Source organism: Artemia sp. Qi Xiang Cuo, chromosome 18 (genome assembly GCF_049724085.1).
Source record: "Artemia sp. Qi Xiang Cuo chromosome 18, ASM4972408v1, whole genome shotgun sequence".
NCBI classification, from domain to species: Eukaryota; Metazoa; Arthropoda; class Branchiopoda; order Anostraca; family Artemiidae; genus Artemia; species Artemia sp. Qi Xiang Cuo.
The window spans coordinates 4,363,242-4,386,369 of record NC_142811.1 but is presented as its reverse complement, the minus strand read 5'-3'; the positions used below and the strand labels follow the sequence as shown (position 1 = coordinate 4,386,369).

At 36.1% G+C, this 23,128-nt stretch overlaps 1 protein-coding gene across 1 annotated transcript in view; it reads right to left on the bottom strand.

Moving 5' to 3' along the window:
- Positions 1 to 9,202, bottom strand: part of LOC148941137 (uncharacterized) — a 161,957-nt gene extending 152,755 nt beyond the window's left edge. The window contains exons 1-4 of the mRNA XM_089104015.1: positions 9,063 to 9,202; positions 6,329 to 6,957; positions 5,103 to 5,291; positions 1,495 to 1,640 (exon numbers count right to left, since the gene is read on the bottom strand). Of these exons, the coding sequence (XP_088960141.1) occupies positions 1,495 to 1,640; positions 5,103 to 5,291; positions 6,329 to 6,957; positions 9,063 to 9,175 (1,077 nt within the window). The 5' untranslated portion in view covers positions 9,176 to 9,202. The remainder of the gene's footprint in view (positions 1 to 1,494; positions 1,641 to 5,102; positions 5,292 to 6,328; positions 6,958 to 9,062) is intronic.
- Between the last annotated feature and the right edge of the window lie 13,926 nt (positions 9,203 to 23,128).

Below are 23,128 nucleotides of genomic sequence, written 5' to 3'. Positions count from 1 at the left end.
ACAATTCCCTTTGTCGGCATACCAAGTCTTTTTTTTTCTTTTAATAACTCTGTGGAGTTTTCTGAGGGTTAAGCAGTATCGCTCTGCATTGATAGTGGTTCCTTGTTGTATGAAGTAGACAAAAAAAAACCCATGCCTTTTCCAAAACACTGACACCATGATTTTGTGCTGGGAAAGGGTTTGTCCGACTTTCAAATTTTCGGGGGATTGTGTGTGTTCCCATTCCATGTTCTGTTACCCCAATTTGGGTGTCTTATACTAAACCCATGTTTCGTCTCCATTTTAACCGGTTGTCACTTCAGTGGCGACCGTTACAATGATGACGACGACACAAAAACGGCAGTGGACCCTTGGCTATTGGAGCCGGTGGAATGTTTTCATGAAGAGTTTACTTTAATATTAGATAAGAGGGATGATCAGTGTTTAAAAAAATTTGGTAAATATACCAAAAAATAGAGTAACGTATCTACTTTCTGAAAATAAATTTACTTTTTACTTAATTAAAAAAAACTTTTCCACAAATAAGTTTTTCAAAGAAAAGTAAGGAACTCCATTAAACCAAAAATGAGCAAAAATAAAATCAAATAATCTACCAGGTGTGAAACTACCACAAACCAGCATCGATAAATAAATGAAACCCAAAACGAACAGAAATTACAATAAATAACCGAGTCAAACTCAAAACGAGCGGAAATTAACATGAGTAGGTCTCAAAACCTCTATGCCTTCCCAAGGCCAGAACATAATTTGCACTTTACTGAAAAAATATAAATGTTTTTACTTTTATAACTTTAATAAATCAAATAATAAAGAACATTTTGATTACTAAATCTCAGTATATGTATATTAAGCTCACAATGCAGATTCATTTGTTAAGTTAAGTCTTATTTAAGCAAAATTTCTGCTTCGTCTCCCACTTTGGTCTCGAACTTCTTTTTTTAATAGGAAATATAAAATAACAGATCCAACTTCAGCCATCCTTAATCAGATATCTAAGTTTAATAATACTATTAAAAGCCATCCGTGGTTTGAAATCCTCCGCCAGCAGAACTCGGTGTGTTTGTGTTTTCGCCATAGTTTAACCAGTCTTTTCGTGCTACTAAGTATTGATTATTGATATATTGTGTCTGGGCCTACTCTTATTTTTCTTATATTTTGTTATATTTTGTTATATTTCTTGTATTAATTATTTAAATATAAATATAAAATTAATCTAATTTAGATTTAAATCTAAAATATACAAAATAGAAAAAAAACACTTTCATTTAACTTTTTGACTTTGACTTAATACATTTTTTGTTCAATTTCGGCATTAATTCTAATTGCTTATTTCCATGTTTAAGGCTAAAAAGTGAACGATCAACTGATTAGCTGATTAAATGATGTAACGTTAAAACCTAAAAAATAGAAGTAGATTTGGTCAGTTTGGCTTCCGAAGGGCTTATATGAAATTAATGTAGCCTAATAAAAGGGGGTCTTTGAAAAATGACTAACTTTTCCTTGGTCTGTATCCTCTGATTCAGATCCCCCAAACACCTCTTTAACAGCCTTGCGTTTCTTGTCTTTCATCTCGTCTTCTGAATTGGATCCGAGTTCTGAGCCCGATCTCTCGTCTTCAGAATCTAGTCGTACTCGCTTCCCTATAAACGAAAATATAGAAAAAATTTAATGATTTTGTGTTTTATACTTCCAAATTTTGACTTCCGACTTTTTTTTTAATTTCTTTGCTCTTTTACTAAGGTTAACACTTCCAATTACAATATTATTAAACAACTAAAAACATTACCATAATTCTTTGGTTTCGATTAAGAAATAGAAAAAAAAAATGCTTGGTATTATTATATTGTTGATTTCTACATGAAGGGGAAGAAGTCCCCAATCCTTTGCTATGGCGAAACACACCTTCTCACCTGAATCCCAACACTCACTCTGTAATTCAATCAGATAATTGTCACATCCCCTCTCCCTTTGCACGAGCCTGAGTCTATGATTCTGGATATAATGTGCCAAAATCTTGATGCTAAATTTGCATATAACAGTACAGAAAAAGAAACAATGAGCAACGTACTTTGTACAAAGAGCACAAAAAGAAGTAACAAAAAGAGCACAATAGATCACAAAATGAGAACAGCATTTTAGATATAATTGGAGTCAAAAACCCAAAAGGTTGATGCTAAATTTGTATGCACTAATAGATAAAAGAATACATTTACTAGAGATATATGCCCAACTTTTCAACAAAGTCTGTTGCAATTTTTGGGTAATGAATCCTCTTAGACAGTTCTAGCCAATGAAATGGAGACTATTATAAAATAGAAATAATTATTTTGTTCTGTATAAATACCGTTTGTTTTAATTTTATTACATTAGTTTATCTGCTGATGACGGTCACTGTTGTATGTGAATACAGAGCTTTTTGCATCCGTTTTCACTCTCTAATAAAAGGACTTATCCGTATTTGAACTTTCATTCATAATTTCTATTTCTTTTTTCACATTCTTTCAGATGCACTCAGAGGTACCAAACTTGTGCAGGTGTTGCACCGTACTTTTCAAAAGACTATTCCTTTTTCTTTTTCCACTTTTTTCAGATATACTTAGTAGCAGCAAATACCCAACAAACAGTATAACGTTACTATGTATAACAGGCGTGGGTAAAATCGTGCCTGACAACTCTTGAGATTGTGGCTCAATAACTCCCTTTTGTAAGCCTTTCTCCTTCTAAGAGTAGCGACAGTTGAATTAGTCTAGAAACTGGACCGACGGTGATACTACTGTCATAACACCAGAAAACATTGTGCTGCGATGAGTGGTTAGTGCGGTAGTCATGAAATAGCAGAATGCACAGTGGCAGCCTTGATAATTCTGGCGGTTTTGAAGTTTATAATGGAAGGTTAGGAGCAAACCTTTCGTCCTTTCAAAACCAAACTTTTAAACGTTTTTATATGTAAAATAAATTAACTTACATACACATAATAATTTGTTTATTAATACATCCATGATATAAAAATGCTCAATATATTAGAAGTCAATTAAACATTTTGAATTTTATACAGTTAGTACGGACGCTAAATTTTTCTAGTTTTGCGAGAAATGTTAACTGAACAATACGAAATAGTAAAGAAATAAAAATAATTAGAGGATTTTGAGAATCAGAATTACGAAATTATAAGGTAGTAGACCAAGCAAGTGTATATATTTATAACTGTAAATTCAGCAACATTTCGTTTGCAATTGGAAGAAGAAGAAGAATGTGCCACCTTCATTAAAAATTCAACTTAAATTTAGGCAATATTTAAGACTTTGAATGAACCCTGTTAATAAACCCTGTCAGCCAATGAACAAGAAACTATCCGTGACCCGGAAGTAATTATTTTATCCAGTATAAATGTAGTTTGTTTTAATTGTAATACTTTGTTTATCTGCTGATCATGATCACTGATGTATGTAGTTGAAATATCCACAACTTTTGTATCTGTCTTTCACTGTCTAAGAAAAGGATTTATCCCTATTTGAACTTTTATTTGTTTGAAGTTACATAAGTTTTTATTGGCGAAGGATCCAAATTTGCTTGAAATTTCCCTTTTTTCCACCGAATTTTCCATCTAGGAAATTATGCACATCATTACAGCTATGAAGTGATAGCAAAATTGTCGCCTTTCGTTGATATATTAAAACTGAAGGAGTCAGTGGTGCCGAGTTACAAAAATGTAGGGGGCAAGGATTGTAGGGGGACGACCAGTTAGCCATGATAAAATACAATATAGCTATGAAATAGAAATAAGAAGGTACTTTTCAAAGTCTAGGAGGCGACCCCCGCCCCCTTAATTGGTACCCCCGGAAGAAGAGCATAAAAATAAGACAAAAAAAATTACACAGGGAATATAAACCTTGGGTGAAACAAACCAAATGCAATAGAAAAAAAAAATTAGAGCATGTGTATTTTTTTTAGACCACAAACTAGATATTGTTCTCAGTACCCAGATTAAAATTTTTTTTTTGATAAAACCAAAGCACGTATCTTTCCACCCAGATTGTATTTCTAATTGTGCAATTGGAGACAAAAATTTTTCAAACGTGATAATTTTAGTGAATTAAACAAATCAAGGGAAATAGTATTAAACAATCGGAGCATATGTGGTATGAGTTATGAAGACCCCTAACCCTTATTACATACTTTATGCTCCACTCGATTAACTAACCCCGGCATAATTGCAGTTTTTTTCTCGTGAACGTGAAGTAGTAGTAGAAATCTTTCCTTGTTGAAGAGAAGGGAGTGGAGGTCCCCAATATAGCATGCGGTTCATCAAGGCCATACCCAGGTTTTTTTTTGGAGGGGGTTTTACTAGAAAAAATTCTTTGTTTTTTTGGGGGGGAGGGGGGTTTACACACAAAAAACTAAAAATATCGCATACAAAATTTGTTTATGTCCATTTTTGTTACGTTTTTACCAGTCAGACAAAAATTTCAGGGGGGGTCAAACCCCCAAACCCCCCCCCCCCCCCCTCTGGATTCGGGCTTGCGCTTCATTAAGATTTATTTTACCTATTAAGCATTCAGTCTGATATATCGTTCAGTCTGATATATCATTCAGTCTGATATATCAGCGTAAAGACTATGATAAACTTACAAAAGTAGGCCTTAAAAGTTTTTAAATATAAAAAGAAAAAAAAAATTCACTATAAAAGCAGAAAGTTATAGATACTAATTAATCTGCAATTTTCAAGGATTAAAGCTGAAATTTCTCAGTAGGTGATAAACAGTTAGTATATTTTTCTTTTCATGAATTATTCAAGTCAAAATCCAGTCTGCAAAAATTAGGCCTAGATTAGCTTGAAGAAATCTTGGCATGCTAAGTAGGCTAGGTGACTCTTAGCTAGTAGGCCAACATTTTAAAGTACTTGAAAAGACAAAAATAGAGCAGTTTATAATAGGCTAAACAAGGAACATAATCGCCAAACGCTAGATGGTGTTAAGCTTTTCGACACTGGCGCAAGTCCCCACTTATAAGCCTCTTATACTCTATGACGTCACCCTAATTAAAATGTGTCAATCTTATAGCAAAACAAGAGTAAAGTCAGTTCTGTAGTCAATTCTGCTTACTTTTTTTCTTCTGCTTCCTCTTTGAAGGACCCTCTCCAGCAGAGAGACCCCCTTCTGAATCACTGCTTAGTGTTCTTCTTTTCGCACCAACATCAGATCCATTCGGACTACCTGAACGCGATCTGGATCGACTTCTTGACCAACTTTTAGATCTTGAGCCACTACGACTGCGTCTTGATGCATCTGATCCTAGAATCACAGAAAACCGTTCCTTAAAACCAAAATCAACCACGAACAGGTTTCTACTGCAACGGTTGTTGGGCTCAACACTTGATTTTTATTAACGGGGAGAAGGGCTACCGTTACATTCAAGTACTTCCCACTTTGATACATACGGATTTCAGAACAAAAAAGGCATAAAAATCATATAATTATAAGATATGCATTGAAAAGGGGCAAATATTTAAGAAATTCTTTTATCAAAAATAAAAAGAGTACTAAAGAGTAAAAAGAGTAAAAACAGGGTTTATTTTAGGGCATAAATTGCAACAGAGTGCTGGGATTAGAGCACCCAGCTACCTCTAAATGCACGGGCACTAACAGGAGTTTTTCCCAGGGGAGAGGTAAACATACCATAATTTTTGTAGGATTTTTACATATATGTATGCTAAAGAAATGGTCGAACATACATACATAAACCTTAATGCTACAAATACTGATACTTGGATACGAGAGAGGAGGGGGGGGGGGGGGGGAAATGGAAAACCCGCCTCCTGATATACAAAAGAGGTAAAAGTGGCCTTTTTTTCATCCTGGAAAGATGCTGAACCTGGTGAGTGAAACTTTCAGGAATGGATCTACAGCCCAAATAAGGGCCCATTGAGGTGCATTTAAATGCCCATTTCTACCCCTATACCCCCCTCCAGGGCACCGACTTTTATTGTGCTAGATAAATAAAACTGTTTTTAACCTTTCAGCTCCATTCCGTCCCCGTATGACCAGTTTGGAAAAAACTGGAAACCACCTTTCCAAGGAACACAGTCTAAGAGGAGCAGACTCTAAGACAAACTTACCAAACAAATTCATTCATCTAACTCAACAGCTTCCCAAGATAGCAAACAGCCTATTAACTGTAGTTTTAACTCAATCTGTATTAAATACAATATTTTGGAAAATAACCTAACAGATAAAGCCAAGAATAAAAAAATCAAAGAACAAAAGACAACAAATAAAAAATAATCTAACTGACATACCCAAGAATAAAAGATCAACAAAATAATAGATACCTGAACGAGAAGGCGACCTTGAGCGTGAACGAGATCGGGATCTTGATCTTGAACGTGATCGACTAGAACTGGCTGAAGCACTTCTGTGTCTTTGTTTGGGACAGCCACTTCTGTCTCTTGGGGATCTACTTCGACTTCTAGATTTACCGCGATTGACTGGCGACCCGCTTCTGCTTCTTGGTGAGCCACTTTGACTTCTAGATTTGCTGCGACCCACTGGTGACCCGCTTCTGCTTCTAGGCGAACCACTTTGACTTCTAGATTTGCTACGACTCACTGGCGACCCGCTTCTGCTTCTAGGCGAACCATTTCGACTTCTAGATCGGCCACGATTCACTGGTGAGCCACTGTTGCTTCTAGGAGACCCACTTTTGCTTCTTGGAGAGTCGCTTCGACTTCTAGATCTACTTCGATCTGCTGGGGAGCCACTCTTACTTTTTGCAGAGCAACTAGGAGAGGCATTCCTAGAGCCTCGCGGGGATACTGATCTTGACCCAGATCGTGATCCAGAACGGCTAGAGCCACGGGATGCACTTCTATTTCCAGCAGGAGAAGGTGAACGACTACCAGACTTTAATCTTTGGGGGCCACTTCTTGAACGACTTGACCGGGATGACCTGCTGCCACTTCTAGAAAAACAAATTAACTTTAATTTGTGATTTAAATAACAGCATTTGTTTTATTTTTCTATATTGCTATTCCATGCCCCTCCGAAAATGATTCTAGACGCTGAATCCTATAATCAAAACTTTATTGTTTGACCGTGGTTTCGCCTTTGTTCAAGATAGTTGTATAAACTGATAAGTTTTTAGGGCAACTTTCTCCTTATTAACTCCTGTACTTTTGAAAAAAACGCTCTCCTTTCAACCCAGCAACGAAATATTTTAAGGAATTGGACTTCCATTTTGTTACACTAGCTACGTAAAGCAACAAACCCTCTCAGTATTTCTCTCCTTAAAAATTGTTAATTTTTAGCAAAAACCATCTCTTTTATTGAAATTAGCGCACTAATCTTAAACAACTTTTAATCTTTTCGTATGCACCCTTCAGGGCCTTCTGCAGAGCCCTAGTATTGAGAAATCTTGTAACCTTGCAGTCTTAGGTGTCAGACATAATTTGCAAAAACTGCCACAAAAGTATATTGCTTCTATTTAAAAACCAAATTTTCAAAGGTAAAACAAAGGTTCTTTCGTTGCAGAGCTTGAAATCTTAAGTATGTTCAATATTAGTCATGAAACGCAAAGTTAAAAATGTGCACTACGTTTTTGGCAAAAAAATATTATCATCATTCTTTAGCCCCTAGCATTAAAAGCTAAACCGACCTATTAAACAAGTTAAGACAGTTCAGTTTAATCAGATTGACTGAATAACTGAAGTGGACCTGAGGCGCATGAGCACATCCCGCTCTTCTCCCAGTAAACCATTTAACAGAAAGTAGTTGTGCCAGTTGGAGGGGGGAGACCCCCCCAGTCTGACAGCATTTACTGACAGTAAATACTGTACAATCTGACAGTATTTTATGTATCTATTGATTGTGTTAATTGATAAAAACACAAATTCAGTCATTAGAGCTTGTGATTAGTCGTTTTAAATTAAAACAAAAATTCATTCAAAGACTCCAACTGACCTACCATTCCTTTTTTTTCTCCTTGTCTCAATTTTATATGCCACGTCCCTTGGATAACTTATTCCTGCTAACCTGTTCGAACAATTCAGCCTTTTAAATGACCCTTTTTAAAACAATTTTAAAAAATTTGAAATGAGGCACAAAGCAGACAGTTACTACTAACAACTCATCGCAGCATCAAGCCGCCTGAGGCCAACACAGCTACGCACGCTTCTCCTCCATCCCGATCTTGTGAAAGCCTCACTTTTTACACCCTTCCACAAAGTTCCCATTTCCTTTAAATCTTTCTCTGGAAAACATCTAGCAAATCTTCATCCGCTTTTCGTAGAGCCCATGCTTCAGAGCCATATTTGACCACTGTCATCACTGTAGCTTCTAATATTCTATTGGGGGGTTTAAATCCCCAGAAGTGTTTGTCCGAACCGTAAAAATGTAACAAAAATGTATATAGACAAATTTTTGATAAGTATTTTTTGAACACCCCATCCTCCGCAAAAAAAATACTCCTCCCAGAATAAAAATCCTTAATACGGGCCTGCTTTCTACATTTTTCTTGCGAAATTCCAGGACAGACGCATCATTAATCTTTATCCATTTGTAAGGTAAGCCTGATATTGATACTATTAACCATAATGAGGAGTGCTTCAGGATCAAGTAAAGGTCTCCGTAGAAAACCACAAAAAATGGTAGATGTTTTATATTAGACACACTGACAGTAAAGAAGCAACATTTCTTACAAGAAAATAACGAATGTGAGGTAAGAGTAGCTGTTTTGATATTTGACACATATTGACAGTATGGAAGCAATACTTCTTACAAGAATATGATTGATGTGAAATTCATACAAAACTTTATCAAAAAGTACATTATGGTTAACGAGACCTTTTGAAAGGCAACTAGAATAGGGTTACACTGAGTGTTTTTTATCTATGAGGAGATTTGTTAAGTAATGACAGCTGAAAGTGTATTTAGTATTTCCAAAATGGTTAAAAAGTACTGCCATAAAAACTTCATGGTTTTTAAACAACGAAAAGAGTTTAGAGAAGAGGGAGCAAAAAATGTCCTTAATGTCCTTGGTGCTTTAACCATAAGAAACAGAAGGTCTACCTATCTGAGTGCCGTGACGAGCTCCTTTGTGCAGGTGATTTTGTACCCGATCGAACTGATTGCCTGGAACCAGACCTTTCAGATGATTGTGAAACAGCTCTTGGTGAATTCATTTCTTCATCACCTGACAACAACTGTTGAGGACTCTGAAATTAAATCCCATTAATTAAGCAATTCTTCCATTTCATTCTAAAAATGATTGACTTATACATAAGTTCCATTTGCATTGAAGAAAGGAAAACATGTAGATGGAACTGATATATAGACAGCAATATGTTGTCTCAGTTTGCAATGAGACTCTGCGCCCATATATTTTTCTTTGTTCTAAAAAACTTGCTTGGGAGGGGGGTTTCCTTGCTCCAATGCTTTCAATTATATAAACTTGTACATGCCATTTTAATGGTATAGTACATTGCATTTAAAGGCACATGCTTCTCAGTAATGAAGCACCAAATTGTCAAAACTTAGTGGTGGAGGGGCACCTACGAGTGCCCTGTGATTAGTTGCATGGGGAGGGTAACCATAACCAACACTGATGCAATTTAAAAATTGTGGCATAGCAATGTTGGATGTGACAAAACCACGTCTAAAACCATTCATGCTCGAATAGTTTCTTCTTGATAAATGAAATGTATAGAAAATATTCAATGTTTTAAACTAGAGGCATAATGCTATTTTTCTTATTATTAGTAACATTAGAGTCACCTAGATGATTTTTAAAAAGTTTTATTTGTGTCCTTTTTAAAATGCCCCCAAAAATTATGTGCTCGGCTCAGATTTAACATCATTTACACCCCCCCTCCCTCCCATCATTTAAACTGCTCTTTTTGTGTAGTACTCTTAAAGTCTCAATACTGACATTGAGAAAAATTAGTTTGCACAAGGAATTCAATCTGCGAAAAATCTACTCAAAAATTTCCTTTTTAAAACAAAAATCTATATTTTACAGTAAGAAATTATTAAAAATATGCATAACAGATTTGGTTCAAACATTTATATATACATAAATCTATTTTGTGGAGCAGCTAATAAAAAAGGGAAATTGTATGATATTATAGGAAATCATAAAAAAATTTGATGTTATTACATTATCGCAAAGCTCAAACAGTCGGGGATTCAGGCATTTATTTTTGGGGCATCGGAGGAGGATGATAATAAAGAGGGCAAATTGCATGATATTATGGGAAATCATAAAAATTTAAATGTCATCACATAATCGCAAAGCTTCACATATCACAGGGCTCAGGCATTTATTTCTGAGGGGGTAGGGTGATAATAAAAAAGGCAAATTGTATGATATTACAGGAAATCATAGACATTTTGATTTATCACACAATCTCAAAGCCAAACAGTGAAGAAATTATGCATTTCAGGGACTTGGGGGGGGGGGGCTTATGAAAAAGCAAATCATATGATATTATAGGTGATCATAAAAGATTTTAGGCTATCACACAATCTCAAAGCTGCACACAGTCGAGCGTTCAGGCATTTATTTCTGAAGATGAAGGGGAGGGTACTAAGAGAAAAGGCAAATCATACGATATTATAGGAAATCGCAAAAATATTGATGTTATTAAAAACTGCAAAGCTGCACACAGCCCAGGGTTCATGCGTTTATTTCTCTTTGGGGCGGGGGGTTTGCCCAAGGTTTGTAATCTCTTTGTCTGTGATAAGGGTCACGGAAAAAAAAAACTTTTACTACAATAAACGACCATAATTTTTAAAAATAAGTGAAATAAAATTAATCAATAGAATATAATAACAATCAGATTTGACAATAAAAATAAATTTAAAATAAGCTCAAATACATAAATATAAAGTAAAATGAGCTTAAAAGTCTTATTATAATAAATTATTAGTTTGGCAAAAGATCAAAACAAATAAACCTGGCCAGGTGTTGTGGCTACAGCAATTAGTCTAAAAAAACAAAAATAACATTCCACCCGTAAATATGATAATACTATTATGACAAGCTTGTATAATAGAGAATATTAGCCAGTTTTTTATAATAGCCAGTTATTTTTTATAATTGCCAGTTTTTAGTATAGCCAGTTTTTTATAATTAGCCAGAATATTAGCCAGTTTTTGTATAATAGAGAATATTAGCCAGTTTTTTATAATAGCCAGTTTTTTATAATTAGCCAGAATATTAGCCAGTTTTTGTATAATAGAGAATATTAGCCAGTTTTTTATAATAGCCAGTTTTTTATAATTAGCCAGAATATTAGCCAGTTTTTGTATAATAGAGAATATTAGCCAGTTTTTTATAATAGCCAGTTATTTTTTATAATAGCCAGTTTTTAGTATAGCCAGTTTTTTATAATTAGCCAGAATATTAGCCAGTTTTTGTATAATAGAGAATATTAGCCAGTTTTTTATAATAGCCAGTTTTTTATAATTAGCCAGAATATTAGCCAGTTTTTGTATAATAGAGAATATTAGCCAGTTTTTGATAATAGCCAGTTATTTTTTATAATAGCCAGTTTTTAGTATAGCCAGTTTTTTATAATTAGCCAGAATATTAGCCAGTTTTTTTATAATAGAGAATATTAGCCAGTTTTTTATAATAGCCAGTTATTTTTTATAATTGCCAGTTTTTAGTATAGCCAGTTTTTTATAATTAGCCAGAATATTAGCCAGTTTTTGTATAATAGAGAATATTAGCCAGTTTTTTATAATAGCCAGTTATTTTTTATAATAGCCAGCTTTTTATAATTAGCCAGAATATTAGCCAGTTTTTTTATAATAGAGAATATTAGCCAGTTTTTGATAATAGCCAGTTATTTTTTATAATTGCCAGTTTTTAGTATAGCCAGTTTTTTATAATTAGCCAGAATATTAGCCAGTTTTTGTATAATAGAGAATATTAGCCAGTTTTTTATAATAGCCAGTTATTTTTTATAATAGCCAGTTTTTTTTTATAATAGCCAGTTTTTAGTATAGCCAGTTTTTTATAATTAGCCAGAATATTAGCCAGTTTTTGTATAATAGAGAATATTAGCCAGTTTCAGCCAATTTCTTCCTCCTTTTTGTTGTCCCAACATACAATTTTCAAGAAGTTGTCATCCATGACTGCACATAGGCATTTATACAGGGGAGGGACCTAATTCTAAAAGGAAACAACAAAATTAGCAGATTTTTGAGCAAAATTCTAAATTAGAGGCTTTCTTAAATTGGTTGGTTCAAAGAATTAATTTAATTAAATTGGTTCAACCAATTTAAATTGGCTGAGTTGGAAGAATAAAACTTTTAGGATTGAATCCAGAGCCTAAGGTATACCCTAGAAAGAGGTTTCGGAAAAAAATTAGTGATAGAAGAGTAAAAAATTAAAGGAACCCACTAACCCCTCCACTGGATACGGCCTTTGGCTCAGTTATCCTGCACATTATCGTTGTACATTTGAGAAGCACTATTGAGCCTAGAATATATATAAACTTAACTAAAATTTGCCTTAGTTTTGCTATGAGTTATTAGCCTAAATCTAGTTATTATAGTATTTGATGGTTTTGATGAAAGGTGAAGCTAAGCGCTTCAATATCAAACGATTAATACCATTTGATTCACTATCTTTCCAAAAATAACAGTTGCTAAGACAAAAATGTTCCTCAGTTCCTCTTAATGAGACTGGATATAGCCCAATAATCAAGACCACATCCAGGTGTATGGGGTACTGGCTTTGACCCCCCCCCCAAAAAAAAAAAAATTTCCCACTCGTAACAGAAATATATATAAACAATTTTTGGAATTTTTACACCCCCCCCCTCCCGAACGAAATCTCGGATACGGCTCTTAATGAAGAACTTCCTCAGTTCCTCTTAATGAGACTGGATATAGCCCAATAATCAAGACCGCATCCAGGGGTATGGGGTACTGGCTTTGAGCCCCCCCAAAATTTTTTCCCACTCGTAACAGAAATATATATAAAAAATTTTTGACACCCCCCCTCCCGAACGAAATCTCGGATACGGCCTTGCCTACAGTATATAAAAAGGATACTTTTCAATTAGCTGGTATCCACGCGAGAAGTCAAGTTTGGTTAATGCTAATGAAATAAAACAAAATAATAAAAATATATTAGTTTAGAAACAAATTTGGGCTATATATCTGCACATTAGGGGTGTGGGGGTAAAGCAAAGCATATATTAAATACATAACCTAACCTAGGTACCCTATTTCTCCCTAAACCCCAAAAACCAATAGTTTAAATATTGTAAACGCAATGACAAACCAAGGTGTTCGATCCAATTCTCTACTGACAGATACCCGTTTGACTGGTTTCCTTTAGCATCTTCACCATACAATATATCGCGTGGGTACCAGCTAATCGAAAAGTACCTAAAAAAGTTTGCTGATTTATGCTTATATTGCCATTTGCAGGCTACTTTAAACTCATCAACAGTTGGTTCCTAATGCGAATTTGAAATCAAAACAACAAAATCAGCAAACTCTTGTATTTAACCTAGGTCTATTTCAAACCACTAAGGCGTGGAGGAGGGGCTATGATGCAATTGCAACACAAGCTACTATTATACTTGGAAAGATAATATTTAGGGGTAGATAATAAGGTATTACCACCATTTTAATTGTACTCTAGCCCCCTCCGCAAAAGAGCATATCTATCCCAGGTCATATGTAAAACTTTGTTGATTTAGTTAATTTTCATTATTTTTTTGCGCTTACTTCTCAACAAAAATTGCTTCAAAGTTCAAAATAAAGTTAATCTGACAACAAATATTAATAATTTGTTGTGCATGGCCTAGGGTTATGTCTAGCCCCATTATAGGGGGGGGGGAATTTCAAGGTAGTGATTATTAGATTTGGAAAGAACTTTGAATGAAGAATCAAATGGTAGATTTCTTTCTTCTCACATGATTTCTGTCCTATACCACTAATCAAGGCCGTATCCAGAGTAAAAATAAAAAAAAAAAACTTAAAAAATCCTGGATACGACCTAACCGCAAATTAACCCACTCTATTTTATTACCTCTTTTGAATTAAACATAATAATAACAAAGTTCTTACTTCATCACACTCAGAAGTTATTTTTATTATAGCCTATTCTATGAATTGGTTTCTAATTAAATTCTTCCCAGACCCCCCCCCCCCCCTCAAATGTTTGCATATAGCCATGGGTTATACACAAAGCTCAACAAGAAAAGGAATTGACTATAAATTAAACGCAAAATCAAACAAACAACACAAAGTTCTACATTAATAAAAATTCAACTGGGTCCCTTTGAACTCGGGTGCCAGAAACTTGCCCAACCCTCCCCGACGGTCCTGTATACATCTAAAAAAAAAAAATTGTTTCCACAATCGGAACGATGGAAACAAACTTTCGACCAACTAAATCTATAGTAGGATCCTCTATCCCAAGAACATATACCATCCCATAAGGTTTGTTACATACAATAACTCTTGGAAACTTGTCGAAAGTACTAAATTATAAAAAAAAATCAATTATTTTGAAAGACAACACAAATCTATGTGCAATTAAAGCTCTTTAAAATGTTGATAGTCCGATAGACATTAACCAACTGAAAAATTTAACCTAGCCATCTGAATGTTGATATTAATCGATATTCAATCTACATATCATTATCGCAAATTTTATTTTAATAATGACCTGAAATCCAGTGCTTAACCTGCTGTTCTTCCTGCCCTAGATTGTATCCAAACAGTTCAATTAGGAAATTATTATACTTTCAAATAGACAAATCCACTGAGTGACAGGCATGTGCTCAGATAATCTTTTGGGTGGCGGAAGGACAAATTTGAAAAGGCGCTACAAGACAGCATTGTGGATTATAAAAAAAGACACAAAATTTGGTGCAGGCACGTACGCAGGAATTTGTTTCAGGGGGGGGCCCCAAATCCTTCAAACCCATTATTCTGTTAAGAAAATGAAAAAAATCGTGAGATTTCAAGGGGGCCCGGAGGCCCCCCCCTGCGTAAGTCCCTGATTTGGTGGTACGAGTCCCATTGAAACGCTTACGTTGGCTCAGTAAAAAAACCAGACTTCAGCTTTTTACCCCCTCCCCCAGAAAAATGGCCCCGACAACTCCCCTTGGTAGAATCTTCCAAAATTTAAGTTTGAGCAACCAAAGGTACTTTTACCAAACCCAATTCTTTTAAATCTCCATGAGCCTTCAAATAATTATAGGAACGGTATGGAGTGGGGTGAGCATTGTTCTCTCATCTCTGTTCATTCAGACCAAGCCTGAATAAGGGTTCTAGGAAAGGAGGAGAGATATAAAAATTTTAGGAGAAGGAGGGATGGCCCCTGACAAATAGATTGACCCAATACTACTCTAATCCCTCTTGATTTCTGGAAATGTTTCTCGTCTATGCCTTTATTACAAAAGTAAAGGAGGACATTAAACCAAATAAACCCTAAAGCGAGCGAAATTTATTCCGTATAGGAATGAGCTGCTCCCTCCTCAAATCCCCTCGTGTTTATAGAAACTTCGAAGGATGCTGGTTCGATCGGAAATTGGGGTTCTAGTGTCATTTTTAAAAGACAAAAGTGATTGGAGAGCAATCAGTCTGTGTCGTAGAACCGTTTTTTTACATCTGACCCTTTCGTAACTCCTTAGGGCATCGGGGCAACATTTCGGGGTACCCATTTTGTTCAGAATAGTTGAAAATACCAATACATTTGCATCCAAGGATGACAAAACCCCCAGAGCCCCTGGGATAAGGGCCATTATACGAACTGGCAAAATTACAGATATATTTTATAGTGGAAAATTGGGATGGGGTTTGTTTCATCTTTGGAGTCTAGTGGTTTGAAACTTACAGGGATTATTTTCTTGTTCGAAAAGCTTAGTAATATTTTCTGTGGGAAGGAGGAGGCTTTAGGGGCCCATAAATAAGCAACACAGACTTTCCAGATCAATTTGATGCTTACAGCCGGAAGTGCTTGGGCCGAGGGGACTAATACACAAAAAGCATTTAAAGATCTGGTTCCTTTTACAACAAAGGAGACTAAAAAAGCATCGAACTTTTCTGATTGACCTGAAACTTATACGAAACTCTATTTCAGAAGGAATACTTCCCCTAAAAAATATTGCTCCCCCTCAAAACACGGCCCAAAAAGGGTTAGAAAAGTGCTAAAAACTGTTTCTCGACCACATTAAATAGAAAAGGCGATTTTAGAAACTTGGGAAGGGATCAGTCAAGTGAAAACTAAAGGCTCTTGTGTCCTTTTTTAAAGTCAGGGAGTTACCAGAGGGCAATCAGCCTCACTCTCGGTTCCTACTCTGCTACCCGCCACTTTGATAACCCCTATGCTATCGAATCAAATTTTCAGATATCTGTTTTGTTCAAAAACTTCGGAATATTAAAATAAGTTTGTCTTCGGGGTTGACATCATCCCCACAACCCCAATATTAAACTTTATCTTATCCTGCAATGAAATTCAACCCCCCAAAGAACGAAACAAATTAAAAAAGAATAAATACTATAAGACATTATATACCACATATTCTGCCTGTTTTACTATTGGCAGAATATTCCAAATTTCCCTCTTTTCTTAATTATTTTTAATTATCTTACTTTCTCTGTTGCTGCTCAATTTTTCAAGTAAGTGTGGGGGGGAGCCTAACAACGAAAAATCGAACGCTATACGCTTAACTTACAGTTACAAACGGACCAAGGGGATAGGGGCCTTGGTGAAATTGGGTAATGCCTTAAGATTTACAGACCTAAAGACCATAAATTTGACCTGGGTAGGATTAAAATACTCTCAAGCAAAAATTGTGAGATTTTTTGGGAATTTTCGAAAAAGTCTTCGCAAAGCCTCTCAGTCGTCGAGGACATATTGCCGTGTGCTGCCACATTTGTCGCACGTGGAAGCCGTCAATACAAAATGAACAGCTATTCTGTTTATGTAATAATATTACCATGCAGTATAGCATTGAGTTGTGCGCCAACTATTACGGTAAGCTCAGTGGATCTTTTGAAGAAGGGTGTCTAAAGCCTCAAAAAGGGAATATTAGGCTCGTATATAAAACTGTTCTGTAAAAACTCGGAACTAATTTAGCTATAGGGGTTCTGATAAATATACTTTACTTACAAAATGCCTTGCTGTCTTACCCTATAGAACTATTGTCAACAAATTCAGTATCGTATTTGTTGAAGCAAATATTCTGTCAAATTTATTTCATTATTATTGTTTATAATGTAATTATCTATAGTTCAACAACTTGTAATTATCCATTTTCCACTTAGTATCTTAGTTTGTACGTTAGTGTAGACATGATAAAGAGTGGCATGTTACAAATATATTAGTAGTAAGGCAATAGGCACCGCGAAACTTACATGGAACTTATACCTGAGACACTACAGTTACACGTAGACATTTTTTTTTAAAAGCTGGCAACCTATCTAGTACTTTCAAAAATACATGAAAAAATACATGGAATTACACAAGAACTGGGTCAAGAAAACCCACGCCTGAGACACTACACTTACAAGTGGACATTTTAAAAAGCTGGCAAGGTGAGTGGTTTTTGTTATTGATATGAATTGCACAATGAATGTGCCGTTTGATGTAGACATTTTTTAGGAGCCAATCAGAGACAGCGAAGGTTGCTCAATATACGATAACTCGACTGGTGATGGGTTATAAATAAAAGGACCGATTTTCATTACAATTCATATTAGTAATAGAATTGAATTCAGAGAGAACAGTTTATTTGAGAGGATATTAGTAGAGAAAATGAGTGGGACACACACACACACAGAAACGACAAACACACATAGAGACGACACACACACAAAGAGATGACACACAGATACGAAACACACATAGAGACGATACACGCACACAGAGACAACACACACACAGATGACACACACAGAGAGAGACGAGACACACACACACACATAGAAACGACAAACACACATAGAGACAACACACACACAAAGAGACGACACACACACACACAGATACGAAACACACATAGAGACGATACACGCACAGAGAGGACACACACACACAAAGACAACAAGCACAGAGACAACACACACACAAAGACGACACACACATAGTGACGACACACGCACAGAGACGACACAAACACAGAGACAACAACACAGAGAAAGAAGACACATGCACTGAGACGACACACACACAGAGACGACACACACACAGAGATGACACACACACACACATATTAAACACACAAAGAAACGACAAACGCACAGAGGAGAAGACGTACAAATAGCGAAGACAAACGCACAGAAATAAATCACACACACATACGACACACACACACACAGAGACAACACCCACATGCACAAAGACGACACACACACACAGAGACAAAACACACACACAGAGACGACACACCCACATAGCGAAGACACACGCACAGAGACGACACACACACAGAGACGAGACACACACACACAGAGAGAAGACACACACAGAGATGAAACACACACACACACAGAGGAAACACCCATACAGAGGACACACGCACAGAGACGATACACACACACAGAGACAACACACACACACCCAGAGAGACGAGACACATACACACAGAAATGATAAACACACAGAGAGACGACACACACACAAAGAGACGAGACACACACACACAGATACGAAACACACATAGAGACAACACACAAACACACACAGAGACAACACCCACACAGAGACGACACACACACACACAGACGACACACACACAGAGACGAAAAACTAAAAGTGAGGACTTACACATAGAGACTACACACGCAGAGAGATGACAAACACACAGAGACGAGACACATACAGAGAGACGGCACACACACACACAGAGACAACAAATACACAGAGAAAACACACACAAAGAGATGATACACACACACACATATACGAAACACACAAAGAGACGACACACACACAGAGACGAAAAACAAACAGAGAAGACACAAAAACAGAGAAGACACACCCACAGAGATGACACACACATACAGACGAGACACGCACAGACACGACACACAAACAGAGTCATAGTGAGAGAGATATCCAAAACGTTGGGTTGATCTAGGTTCACTTAGAGTGGCGCTCTTATAGTTGTCTTCGTATCACTTCTGACTCTTAAAAGAAAACTAGAACTTTCAGTTTTCAGTCAAGCAAGCCTCACGTCTATGCTACCACATCTTCCATAAAAACCTTACATGCCCTCGGTGTATAACTCACAATCCTTGCCCCAGACTCTTGGGGGCTGTGTCAACCCTGATGGTCTTGTTATATGATCTTTGGATTATTTTGAACAAAATGACTATCTTAAATTTTTTATTAGATGTATTGGGCGAAAAGAGGATGTGGGGGGAGGGGCTAGTGGCACTCTGATCCGTTTTGACTCCTAAAAAAGGTACTAGCACTTGAATGTCGCATAAAATGTCGTATATGAGCCCCCTCCGAATTTCATAAGACCATCCCTTCTATAAAACCTTCACATGTTAATAATGGGCAAGTGGTATAACTTATAGCCCTCTGCTTTGAGGGGTATTGGGGGGGGGTAAACATCCCCAATACATAGATACTGGACCTTTCAACTATGCTGAGCAAAATGGATATCTCAAAGTTTTCATTGGATGTGTTTGAGGAAATGATGGGCGTGGGGGGGGGGATCGTGCTGCATATTAATCTAAAAATTAAAAAAACGTATTAATCATGTTGAGGAGGGTGTTGAACTAAATCCGAAGATACTATTTGCATCTGAGATGTCAAAAGGGCGTATCCACTGTAACTAAGGAACAGCTAATGGCATTAAGTTGAAACTTTCAGGTCATGTTGGGTGTGTTGTGAACGTTTGTTGTGAGGAATATTGAGTTTGTCTAATATTTTTTGTTGCTTGGTTTCAAATATATATTTGGAATTTGTTTTAATTTATTGGATGATCTTACATCTTCTTTTTTGGGCGGGGGGGGGGTCTCTTAAAATTGCTTTTTGTTTGGCTTTTTTAAATATTTTTTTTTTTTCTTCTTTTTTTTTTTTTGTGTGTGTGTGTTGAGTCTTTGAAAGGTTGAAATGCATTATATTGAAAATACTTTTCTGCTCTTTTTTTAGTATTTGTGTCATTTCTGTTTTTCCCCTGTTTTTTTCCTGGTCATAGAGCCGATAAAAAGTTTGAAATAGTAATTTTGTTTAAAATAGTTCAAATATCAGAGGCAACGCTATAGCGTTGCGTATAGTAAAGGTCATACGGCTCCAATGTTTTATTATTTATTATTTGTTTTCCCAGATATACTTCTTATGGAAGGGGTCGTCGTAGAAACTTCAAATGGGGGCTTATTTGATTGGAAATCGAGAGTTCTAGAACCCCTTTTAATAGTCGAAAGTAATTGGAGGGCAACTAGTCCACCCCATCATTCCCCCAAACACATCCAATCAAAATTTTGAGATAGCCATTTTGTTCAGCGTAGTTGATTTCCAGATAGAAAATATATTTTTGATGAGGACAATCCCCCAAAACACTCAGGGCAAGGGTTTTAAGTCATGCCCTGGGGACATACAAGGTTTTTATAGAAGGTGTTGTCGTAGAAACTTCAAAACAGGCTCGTTCCATTGGACATTCAAAGGGCTAGTGTCATTTTTAATAGTCGAAAGTGATTGGAAGGCAACAAACCCCCCCCACGCCTTATTATTACCCCAAACACATCCAATCAAAATTTGAGGTAGCCGTTTTATTCAGCGTAGTTGATTTCAAAATAGAAAATATGTTTTTGAGGAGAACACTCCCCCACAACCCTCAGGGTAAGGGTTTTAAGTTATGCCCTGAGGGCATATAAGGTTTTAATAGAAGGTGTTGTCGTAGAAACTTCAAAAAAGGCTCATTCGATTGTAAATTCAAAGGGCTAGTGCCCTTTTTAATAGTCAAAAGTGATTGGAGGGAACCTAGCCCCCCCCCCTCACGCCTATTATTCCCCCAAACACATCCAATCAAAATTTTGAGATAGCCATTTTGCTCAGCGTAGTTGATTTCCAGATAGAAAGTATGTTTTTGAGGAGGACACTCCAGTAGTGTGTTATATAAAGGTGCGAAACTTACATGGAAACTTACACCTGAGACACTACAGTTACACGTAGACATTTTTTTTTTAAAAGCTGGCAACCTAATAGGGAATATGAACCATACATTCAACCATACATTCACGCCTACAAGAAGCTCAAAAGTGTAATAGATATGAACCCTCCAAGAAAAACCCATGCCTGTGACATTTGAGTTACACGTGGGCATATTAAAAGCTGGCTTGATAACAACCATACACATGTATCTTCTCACATGGCCTTCCAATGTTATTCTATGGGACCTCTACACGTGGTTAATTGCCTTAACTCGAGAGTAGTTTGTTATTAAAAAGAATTGGATGTTACAATCAGAATTGTTTGATTGACATTTGCAAAAAAGGGGTAAGGGATTCGCGAAATGGACTATACGAACGATCTTATTTGAATAATAGGGAAAAAGAGCTAGATAACATTTGCGAATTGAAGATGGAGAAAAAAAATAAAAAAAGGGTTAAAGTGATTAGCAGTTAAGGTAACCCTGAAGAGCATGTTAATTCATACCTTATTTATTATAAATTTGGAACAATATCAATCTTTGGAAACGGTTAACGATGATAAAATTGTCTTATGAGTTGACCTAGCTTCAGCAGAAGCTTAGGATAGGAGCGGTGACAATTGAGAGATAATGAGCAATTCCCCCCTATTTTTGAACAATACCTTTTTGTGGCATTTATACTTTAAAAAAATACAAAGTTCAATATTCGAAGCTATCTTCAGCAGGAGCTTAGGACAAAAGCGGTGACAATTGAGAGATAGAGATTAATTGCACCCTAGTTTTTGAAAAAACACCTTTTTGTGGTATTTTACTTTTAAAAAGTTCAATATTCGAAGCTAGCTTCAGCAGGAGCTTAGGATAGTAGTGGTGACAATTGAGAGATAGAGATTAATTGCCCCCTATTTTTTGAAAAATACTTTTTTTGTGATATTTTACTTTTAAAAAGTTCAATATTTGAAGCTAGCTTCAGCAGGAGCTTAGGACGGCAGCGGTGAAAATTGAGAGATAGAGATTAATTGCCCCCTAGTTTTTGAAAAATACCTTTTTGTGATATTTTACTTTTAAAAAGTTCAATATTCGAAGCTATCTTCAGCAGGAGCTTAGGACGGCAGCTGTGACAATTGAGAGATAGAGATAAATTGCCCCTAGTTTTTGAAAAATACCTTTTTGTGATATTTTACTTTTAAAAAGTTCAATATTCAAAGCTAACTACAGTAGGAGCTTAGGACGGCAGCGGTGACAATTGAGAGATAGAGATAAATTGCCCCTAGTTTTTGAAAAATACCTTTTTGGGATATTTTACTTTTAAAAAGTTCAATATTCGAAACTATCTTCAGCAGGAGCTTAGGACGGCAGCGGTGACAATTGAGAGATAGAGATTAATTATATTTTACTTTTAAAAAGTTCAGTATTCGAAGCTATCTTCAGCAGGAGCTTAGGACGGCAGCGGTGACAATTGAGAGATAGAGATTAATTGCCCCCCCCCTAGTTTTTGAAAAATACCTTTTTGTGATATTTTACTTTTAAAAATTTCAATATTCGAAGCTAGCTACAGTAGGAGCTTAGGACGGCAGCGGTGACAATTGAGAGATAGAGATTAATTGCCTCTTAGTTTTTGAAAAATACCTTTTTGTGATATTTGATGACAGAGTGGATGTCTTAGACTAGTTATAATGCTGTTCTCTGGCATGAATTGCTTACGAAAACCCGTATGAATTACTTGAAAATAAAGTTTTGACAAGAAATGTCTGAAAAGTGTTTCTGGGGAGATGGGGCGGTGACAGAAGCGTGTCTTAGAGTAGTTATAGTTCTGTACTGTGGCACGAATTGCTTGTGAAAAACCCAAATGAATGACTAGAAAATAAAGTTTTAACAAGTAATGTCTGAAAAGTGTTTTTGGAGAGATGGGGCGAGGACAGCAGCGTGTCTTGGAGTAGTTATAGTGCTGTACCTTGGCACGAATTCCTTTTGAAAAACCCAAATGAATGACTTGAAATA